The 10,461-nt window shown below is 50.0% G+C and overlaps 1 protein-coding gene across 1 annotated transcript in view; it reads left to right on the top strand.

Annotated features, from left to right (window-relative positions):
* CUNH4orf50 (chromosome unknown C4orf50 homolog) overlaps positions 1 to 10,461 on the top strand; it is a 106,794-nt gene that overhangs the window by 21,316 nt on the left and 75,017 nt on the right. The window contains exons 6-7 of the mRNA XM_032399737.1: positions 538 to 665; positions 1,420 to 3,822. Coding sequence (XP_032255628.1) covers positions 538 to 665; positions 1,420 to 3,822 — 2,531 coding nt within the window. The remainder of the gene's footprint in view (positions 1 to 537; positions 666 to 1,419; positions 3,823 to 10,461) is intronic.

A 10,461-nucleotide genomic window follows, 5' to 3' on the forward strand; every position in this document is an offset into this window, starting at 1 on the left:
AATGCGGTTAGAGATGAGGGGGTTATTTATAGCCAGCAGTGCCGCTGACCCACACAGCTGTCATTCCCCCACTATCCTATTTCTGGGGGACAGAGCTGGCAAGTCACATGGTCAAATTTGTCCTCGGCGAAGAAGGAGGGGCCCGTCTGGTGGTGAAGCCAAGACCAGCTCCTTTCTGCATGCCTGCTGTGCGGGCGGGGCTGGAGGCAGGGGATTAGGACCCTGTGGGACCCTGAGGGTGCCCGGGTTGAGGGAGGTGTCATGGGATTTGCCACCTGTGTGAGCTTCGTGGTCGGCAAAGGTGGCTTCCAGACCCAGTCCACTGCGCGTCAGAGGACAGTCATTCCCAGTCTCCAAGCCGTGGTTTCCTTACCTGGCAGGTGGTGGTGATCCTTAGGCCGCCTCTGGGGCTCGAGCGCCTTGAGTCAGTGAGAAGTGCCAGGTCATCCCAAGAGCTGGGGGCTCAGTCGCTAGTGGCAGTTGTGACAAAACTCCCAGGAGGGTCTCATTAACTCCTGGGGTCCTCTCGCCTCCCAGGCCAGCCCTCTGAGGGCCACTGCTCCTGGGGATGCGTCGGGGCTGGACAAGGCCCCTCTGTTTTGGTGCCAGGTCTGGAGACCACGGATGAGTCCCTGGAAGACGTCACAGGATCTGACTGTGGACCGGTGAGGCCGGAGGCTTCCCGTGTGCCCCGGGGTGCCAGCCGGGTCTGACCAGCCCTACTGCATGTGGGAGGTGGGAGAAGGGGCTAAAGAAGGGTTTGGAAGATAATTGAGAGGGAGGTTTGAGGAAACAGAATGGATTACTTGCATTGAAGAAGTGTATGTAAAAATATAGTTTAAAATATCTATGAAATGCATCTTGGGGGCCTGGCACTGGTCTAGGCCCAGGGCCCCGGCCCTCGGAGCGGACCGTCTACACCGCCCATCCACTGAAGCCTTCCATGACAATGGAAATGTGCTACGCCTGTGCCGTGCAGAAGGGGAGCCATGAACCCCAAGCTTCTGAGCTCTTGAAACATGGCTGGTGGCCTGAGGCTACGTGTTGGACCTGCAGGGATAAAGGGGGGAGGCAGTGCACACACAGATACACAGCAGGCTGTGAGAGGGTGGGAGCGCAGTAAAGGGGAACACACACAGCGTGGTGAAATGACCAGGGGGCTGCTGGAGGAAGTAATGTCTGAGCAGAGATGTGAATGGATGGAGGGTGAACCACGAGGGGATCCGGGGAAGGATATTCTGGGCAGAGGGGAGAGCAGGTGCAAAGGCCCTGGGGTGGTGTTGGGCTCGGTATGTTAGGGAGGCCTATAAGGCCAGGTGAGGAAACACCAAGAGCATCAGGAGATGAGGTCACAGAGGTGTGGGGGGCTAAATGGAGGAAGGGGCTGCTTCATACCTTCTCTTCTCTTCCCGTCCCTAGCCGACTCCTGCTGAGCCTAGCTTGGATGAACAGGCTCTCCTTCTCCTCTGTGGCTGCCCCCCGGGGCAGTACAGGGACGGCTCACCCCTCCCCGTGGAGCTGGCCTGGATTTTGGGGCAGAGGCTAGCAGCTGCCCAGTCCCAGGGGTCCTTTCTCCTGGTGCAGACGTCCACACTCCCTCCCTGGGGGCCAGCCAGAGACCCCTCTTCCCTGCTGCCACTGCTCCAGGAGGCTTCTCCACAAGAATCCCAAATGCAACAGGTGCTGGATGCCAGAGCCATAGGACAGCCACGTCGGGATCATCACTGGGCAAGGACCCCCAAAGCCCCCCTCTGCCAGGAGTCCCCACAGACTTCAAGTCGGCGATTTCCCAGGAGAGGGCCCAGAGGTCTGAAAGACCCTCGGAAAGACGGAGGAGGACCAGAGTGGAGAATGGAAGAGCAGGGGGTGAGGCAGGCCTGGGGCAGGAAGGAGGAAGACGTCCACCGAGACGGGAGCAAGCTAAGTCAGGAAAGCCGAGTGAACCCGAACTTGCGGGGTGGTGTGCGCATCGAGAACGGGGCTTTAGAAACCCAGGCCTCTGCCTCCTGCCCTTGGCCCAGGCCAAATCTCCCACTGCCTCTTCTACAGGAGGTCTCAGTGTCAACGGAGGGGCCCAAACCCCTGAGTGGGAGGGGGAGGGTGGGAGGGCTTTCATCAGAGGAGGAGGAAGAGCACCCCACAGCCAGGGCCCGGGGTGCCCAGAGGCTGTCTCCAGCCAGTGCTCAGCTCCTTGCAGGGCAGGGCAAGAAGGAAACTCTTGTGTGGGCTGGAAAGGCTCTGCATCTGCAAGAGGAAAGCCCTGGGGACGAAGGGCAAGAAGAGAAGGAGGAGGAGGCATCGCCTCTAGAAGGGTCCAGTCTGGGCCATGGGGATGTCCCGGAGGAGCCTGGCCCCGTGGAACGTGCTGGCCAGGATATGTTCTTCTTAGTGGCAGAGGGAGGTCTGACACCGGCTCCCGGATTGACCTTTTCACCCAAGGGAACTGAATCCACCAGTAACCCGTGGGCTCTGAGCAAAGGACCTGGCAGTTCTGAGCTCAGACTAGACGAATTTGAAAAGGAGATGGAAGCTTGTTTCCAGCAACTCTCCATCCTGGAGCTTGAGGGTGGGGGGCGGTGGCCGCAAGCCTCCACGCTAGCGGGAGAGAGCAGGAACTTGCCTTGGAAATGGCCCCACTGCCAGGGGAAGGCTTACTCCCGGCAGGCTTTGGGAAACCAGGGCTTGGATATTTGTTTGGCCAGGGAAGTCAAACCCAGGGAGGTTAGTGAAGAGATTAGACCAGGAGAGACGGAGGCCTTGGGAGCCAGCGCGGTTCTTCCTGGGATGGTGCCTGATTTGGATGACGTGAGTCTGCGTCCCGAGGGGCCTGCTGAGCTGGGTCGGAAACGGCCACCAAGAGCCCTTGAAAGGCAGAAGAGAAGGTTCCAGCAGCTCATTTCTGGACTGAAAAAAGAGAGAAGCCAGGTTTTACATGACAACGCCAAGCTTTGGGGCGACCGAGAGAGATGCCGTAGAAAACTACGCATCCTTGAAAAAGAGAGGGACAGAAATGGGACAAAGATCGCCATGCTTGAACAGGAAAACAGCACACTGTTAGGGGACATCTCTCACTTAAAGGGGGAGCTGGACCAATGCTGGCAGGTCATTTCCGACCTTGAAGACTGCAACGGGAAAAGTTACGGCAAAATTTCGGAGCTCGAACAGGAGAACGAGAAGCTGAAAAGTCACGTGGCCCAGCTTCACAAAGCCACATGGGAGAGCCTCAGAAAATCCAAAGGTGTGATGGAGCACGTCACCGTGGGAAACCAGGAGCTCAAGGCACTGATCTCGGAGCTCAGGGTCGGTTACAAGGAGCTGATGAAGGGCGTAGTGCTGGGATTAGAAGACACGGTCCGGGCCTTCAGGGGGGAGAATGCCCACCTTCTGCACAGGATCCGCGTCCTGGAGACGGAAGTCGCGGTGGGGGCGAGCACCGCGGTGGGCCGTGTGGTGAGAGCAGAGGAGGGTCTGCAGGGGGAAAGCAAGATGCAGGGGGACAAGGGGAACGTTGTGGAAAGGGGGGTGCAGGTGACTCGGCTCTCAGGGCAACTGACCCCAAGAACCCACGGGCTGCCCTTGGAGGAGAAATCGGGTCCAGCTGACAGGTGGATGGGGCCTTCCTTAGGCATGGAGAATTCCAGATACGATGTCAATTCTGGCGCTCAGTCCTTGGTCTGGGGAGGTGCCGAAGTGTCCAGTGCCCCTCAAGGACACATCAATGGAGCAGGAGTAAAAGAAGCACATTTGGAAGAGGAGGAGGAAAGACCAGGGTGTTCTGCGGGCCCAGGGCAAGCTCCGACCACCCCAAGCAATGGCCCCCAGGTAGGTTGATAATGCACAGCTGCTGCCTCGGCCTCTTGCTAGCTGTCTAGACTGCTGACCACCCCCTTTCCTCAGGGGAGGCTCCCCAGGCAGCCCTCGGGGGAGGTACCGCATCATCCCCACTTAGCAGAGAAGGAGGGCACAGGGATGTTGAGTACCGGGCAGTCATGCGGCAGGAGGGGCGGGGCTGGGACTGCCACCTGGGCACTCGCCCCCTGTGTTCCTGCACACTGCCTGGGACACTAGCCCGCCCCCTCCTTGGGCTGTTCCGCTGGGTATCGGGTGGGACAGCGGAGGGGCGGTGTTGGCACTTCAAGATCAGAGCTCATGTTTTCAGATCCAAGAGTTTATCAGGCAGTCCAAGTCCTAAGTCTGCACATTGGGTCTCTCTCTCTCTCTCTTTTTCAGATGTAATTGACATATAACATTGTATAAGCTTAAGGTGCACGATGTGTCGACCTGATACATTTATGTATTTCAATATGATTATCACCATAGGTTGGCTAACACCTCAATCATCCTCCGTGTTGGGTCTTAAAAAGGACAATGGAAAGAGCAGGGACTTAGGACTTAATCGGGGGTCAAACCCAGCTCTGCACTTAACCACATCTGTGATTTGGCCAAGACATGGGCATCCCTGAGTCATTGTCCACACGTATGGAGGGTTCTCGCTGTTCAGGAATCCCAGGATGAAATGCTCATGATATTCTCACTGTGGTCTTTGATGTCTGTAAGATGTTCAGTGTCAAGCCCTTTGTACCCACTCATTCATTCTCTCCCAGTCTCTCTCTCTCCCCCTTTCCCTCCCTCCCCCCGCCCCCCCTGCCCCTTGGCAATTTTATCAGTCATTTTAGAAGATCCCTTTGGGTTTTGTCAGTTTTCTTTATTGTATGTATTTTATTTCCCTGGATTCCATTTATACCTTCATTCTTCCCTTTCTTTCACTTTCTTTTGATTTAGTTAGCTGTTTTTTTTTTTTTTTTTGCTTCCTGTGTTGAAAGCTTAGATCATTGATTTTCAGCTGTTCTTTTGTGATCTATGCACTTACATCTCTGCATGTCTCTCTGAGCACTGTTTCAGCTACGTCCCACACATTTTGATATGTTGTGCTTTTATGTCCGTTCACTTCAAAGCACTTTTTAGTTTCCATCTGTGACGTCTCCCTTCACCCATGGGTGATTTAGAAGTGTGTTGCTGAATTTCCAAGCACCTGCTGAATTTTTTCGTTATATTTTTGTTCCTGATTTGTAGTTTTATTTCACTGTTGTCAGAAAACATAACTATATTATTATTTTTTAAAGATTTTATTTATTTATTTGACAGAGAGAGACATGGCGAAAGCAGGAACACAAGCAGGGGGAGCGGGAGAGGGAGAAGCAGGCTTCCCGCCAAGCAGGGAGCCCGATGTGGGACTCGATCCCAGGACCCTGGGATCATGACCTGAGCCGAAGGCAGACGCTTAACGACTGAGCCACCCAGGGGCCCATAACTATATTATTTTAATTATTTTTAAATTTGAGATTTATTCTGTTGACCAGGTTATGGTCTATTTGGGTAAATATTCTGGGTGTCCTTGTAGAGAATGAATAGTTTGCCGTTGTTGAGTATTGTGATGGGGCCAAGCTGGTTAATTGTGCTGATCAGATCTACTGATGGGCCAGCTATTTGCTTTGTTATTTACCCAGATATGTTTGCAATCTCTGAATGTGCATTTGTGTATTTCTTCTTCTGGTTATGTTAGTTTTGATTCATATATCTGGATATTATTTATGAGATACATGCAGACTTACAATTATGTTTTCCTGCTGACTTGACTCTTTGATCATGATGAAATGCCCCTCATTACCTCCCATGCTTCTTGACCAAATTGCGCTTCGTCTGATATGGAAGTAGTCACATCAGTTTCTTTCCCTTAGTGTTTTCATGGAATCTAACTTCTTTTAGACCATCCACCCTTTTGCATTCGACCTGTGGGCATCTTTATATTTAGAGTGTGTTTCTTTGAAACAGCATGTGGCTGGTTTGTTTTTGTTTGGCTCAGTTTTGCAATCTCTGCTTTTCACTTGGGGTGTTTGGTCCACATATATTTCATACATGTGATGCTAGAATTGGGTGTTTGTCTCCCTTGTTACCATGTATTTTCTTTGTTCCGTTCTATTTCTCCTTTCTTACCTTTGTTTTTGGTATGAGTAAGTATTTTCTCTTATTCCTTTGTCTTCTCCATTAGCTCATTCTGCTATACATTTTAGTATCATTCCTTCAGTGCTTACCCTAGAGATTTCAGAATGTATCTATTCATTATTTAAATGTACCCTAAATTAGTACTTTTACCATATAATACAGAAATCCCAAATAAATTAATAATTGTTAATAAATAATGCAAAATTTTTAATAGTTTATTTCCATTTACTCTTTCTCTTTTCCTCATTTTTGTCATATGTATTATGCCCATGGATGATAAACTTCATAAGGCATTGTTACTATTGTTATTCCAGGCAAGCGATAATCTTCTACATTTACTGGATCTCCCACACGGTCCTGTGCTGTCCATTCTTGCTCTCACTCCTGGGGATCTGTTTTCCTTCTGCCTAAAGAGTTTGTCATTTCTCAGAGTGAGGATCTGCCGGTGATGAATTCTCTCCTATCTCTTTTTATGAAAACAAACTTCAACTTCCACTTTTAAGAGATATTATCCCCCCTGCTGGATTCAGAATTTTAGGTAGGCAGAGATTTCCCCCTCTTAACACTTTGAAGATCTCATTGCATTGCCTTCTGGCTCCCACAGTTTCTGTTAAAAAAAAATTGGTTGTTTTTGTCACGGTTTTTTTGTTTGGTTTTGTTTTCCTGAAGTAAGTGTGTTATTTTCTCTCTGGCTGCCTTTAAGATTTCCTTCTTATCTTTGGGTTTTGGCAATTTGACTGTGATGGGCCTGGTGTGGTTTTATTTGTATTTATCCTGTTTGGATTTTTATGAGCTTCTTAAAATCGTAGATTCAAGTCTTTTATCATATTTGGAGAATTTTTGGTTATTATTTATTCAGATATTTATTCTGTCCTATTTTCCTCTTGTTTCCTAGAATCCAGACTTTTTGATTATATCCCACATCTTTTGAAACTGTTCTATTTTTCCCCCTTTTTTAACCTTTGTGCATTAGTTTGAATTTTCTATTGACTCGTTATTTAGTTCACTAATTCAGTATTCTGTTGTATCCTATCTTCTGATAATTTCATCCAAGGAGTTCTTAATTTCACTTGTTATATTTTGCAACTCTAGGATATACATTTTATCCTTTTTAAGAGATCCTCATTCTCTATTGAAATACTCCCATCTTTTCATTCATTTCATCTATCTTTCCTATATTTTTAAAAATATATAATCATAGTTATTTTGAAGGTCTTGTCTGCTAATGCCAGTATCTGGATTATCTCTGGGTCTGTTTTTATCGACTATTTTATTTCTTGGTTAAGTCCCATTTTCCAGCTTCTTCACATGTCTAGTGATTTTTTAAAAAATTTTATGTTGGACATCATGTGGGATATCTGGTAGAGATTCCTGGGTGTTATCTCCTGCTAGAGAATGTTGAGTGCCTTCTGCTCTGGCAGGTGGAAGGGTCAGCAGACCAGATCATTCCTGGGCAGGTATATGTTAGTTTCAACCCAGTCCTAGGGCCTGATTTTCCTCCTGGGGCATGACCTTTCAGGGGCAGCTGCTGAGTCCCCTGAGTATTCACTGAGGACACCAATTTGGGCTCAGCCAGAACTCTGCCATCTTGGCAGCAGTGTGAGACCTCTGAAGTCTCTTCAGCAATTGGCCTGCCAGCTTCTCTTCTCTGCTAGGCCTCCAAACCCCACACTGTGCTGCCCAGCATAGGATTCAGCCATGGATCCAGCAGGCATTTCTAGGGAGGTACCTGGCTCTCTCCTTTCTGTTACTTTGCTCCACAGACCCAGCTATCAGAGCATCTCTGAACTCCAGCCTCTGAGTCCCCCATCAAGCAGGACCACCCCTCTCAGCTTGGGCTCCCACTCCTGAACCATGGTTTGGAAAATGCTGCAGAGAGAAATCCAGAGAGAATGTGGAGCTCGCCTTGATGTGCATCCTTTCCCTCAAGGATTGTAGCCCTGCATTGGCGGCACTCGATGCTTGCAAAGAATTGTTTTATGCATTTCCCCAGATTTTGTAGTTGTCCAATCTCAGCTGGTCAGACCTGGTAGAAACTGGACTCTGAGGAGAGGAATATCGAGCTGAGCGTTTCAAGGTGGGAAAAGGGGCGGCAGATGAAGAGCTTTTCAGGCAGAGGGAGAAGCAAGTGGCCAGTCCCGAGGCAGGAATGAACCTGGCTCATAGGAAAAAAAACAAAGTAGCCAGCGTGGCGGGATCACGTGGCAAGGGTGGGGTGTGCTGTGAGATGGAGCAGAGCTCAGATGGCCTGCAGGCCCCAGTTATGATCCTTTCTAAATGCAGTGGGAAGCCGCTGGGGGCTTTTAAGCAGGAGAACAACGTGGTTCAATTTCTTTTGTAAAAAGATCATTGTCTACTGGGAGGAAGAGGGCCAGGGGGACGTGGGAACACAGTCAAGACAACTCTGTAGTCAAGAAATAATGCCAGGATAGAGGGAACTACAAGAAGGGAGGATTCCAGACAAAAACCAGAGTTGAAGGAAATGAGGTTTGTTGATGCACAGGGGACAGAGGACAAGAAACCTTCCCCATTTCATCCTCCCAAGTCACAGACTTGATCATGTTGCTATTTTGCTTAAAATGCTTCTGTCTCTTCCTCTTGTACTTGGTGTGAAATCCCAGTTCCTTCTGGTGAATTCTAATCCAGGCCTGGGGAGCCTTAGCTGTCGCTGTTCACCTCCCACCCTCCGCCCTCCGGCATCCTTGCTCGGCCCCTCCTCTACCCCAGCCTTCTCCTGGGAACTGCCGCACATCCTCGGGGTCTCCTTTTGGGGGGACAGCGCCTCCCAGGGCCACAGGATGGGCTCATGCAGAGGTGTGACGCCATTTTCATAGCTTGTCATTGGTCCTAGTGGGAGCATCTATGCCATGGGAATCAGCAGATGCTACGGATTCGCGAGCCCCTCGACCAGCCCAGAGAAGAGTGGTTGCCTCCTGGCTTAGTGCCTCCTGACTTCCCCTTGTCGTGCTGTGTCGAATGGCCTGTTTCTGTGTCGGTCTCCCCCACCAGAGTTCCCCGAGGACCGTGGGCACCATGGCTCTCAGCCCACGGAGAGCATGTGGCTGGGGCCAGTGCCGATCATGCCCCTTTGGGAGCAAGTGGGTCGTGGGGCCCATCACAAGGCTGCTGGGTGGTGCCGTCCCATGTGGCAGGCAGGGCTGGCCCCCACCCCACACCCCACATGCCCATTCTCTTTAGAACGTACTGGGGGATCCAGTAGAACATACTCTTAGGATCCTTGGGGTGAACCCCTTGTCCAAGTCACTGGGGAGGGGACGCAGCGAAGGCACCAAACTTCCGAGAAAGGCCAAGTTGTTTTGCAAGTCTTAGAGCTGGATTTCATGAAACCATCCGGAGCACCCATCTGTTCTTGACAGGGCCAGCCTGTGCATCTCAGGCCCACGCTCTGTGAATTTCTATTAATTAGGAGAAAACCACATTCTGCTCTTGGATTTCTTTACTAACGAGGGGGAGTCCTCATCAGCCACGAGGCACGTTGATTCTGTCCTCGCACTGGCCTCTCTCTCCTCTCCCAGCAGAATGGCTCAGCATCTGCCCCCCTGCTCACAACCAGGCCAAGAGCACAAGGCAGAGATGACCTTGGCAGGCCTCACCTTCCTAGGGTGGCAGGTGCTTTAAATGAAGGGTGGACTGCCACGGCCAAAGGAAGGGAGTGTGAAAAGCCTCTGAGCTTCTGGGTTCCTGTGCACAGAGCCTGATGATGAGCAGTGCTGCAGCTTCCTAGGCCACTGTAGCATGTGAATTGTTTAATGATGCTCAGACCCTAGGCCCAGAAAATCCCCCGCTGGTGATCTCAGGGAAGGACTCAGAGGTCCGTCCAGTAGTTATGTGGAAGGCTGTTTTTGACAACCCCAACCACAGCAGGAAAGTTTTAGAATGCCCCGAGCATTCAGCATGCCACAGAATGTATGCTCACAATGGTGTTTTCAACATCCTTTTATAATACGGAAAAATGCTCCTGACATGGTATTGAGGGAGAAAAGCAGGATACCAAAGATGTAAATGGTCTGTTAAATGTTATGTAGAGAAAATGTATGGGTGTGTCTGTGTGTATATATGCATCTATGTGTGGGTGGAAGTTATTAAAAAATAAAACCTGAGAATCCAGAACCACTGGGGGAAGCAGCATTACTACTATCCAGCCACCCCCCCCCCAGAGTGCTAAATCACCTCTCCTTCCCACCTTTCTGCCTCCCAGAAACTCCCCATGACATCCATATGAAACCCACTCATGTCTGACCCAAAAAGAGTGAGAGACCATTTTGTACTGATTTAAGAAAAGCGTTTGGGGCGGGGGGGGAATGCAGTATCCTCTGTTTTATATAAACGGAGGATGCTTTAATGTAATAAGCATCTCCTAATTGGATTTGAACCTTAAATTCCATTCATTATACTTTTTTTTTTTTTTTTTTTTTTTTTTTTTTTTTTTTTTTTTTT

The sequence above is a fragment of the Phoca vitulina genome, unplaced genomic scaffold (assembly GCF_004348235.1).
Source record: "Phoca vitulina isolate PV1807 unplaced genomic scaffold, GSC_HSeal_1.0 scaffold3, whole genome shotgun sequence".
Lineage (NCBI taxonomy): Eukaryota > Metazoa > Chordata > Mammalia > Carnivora > Phocidae > Phoca > Phoca vitulina.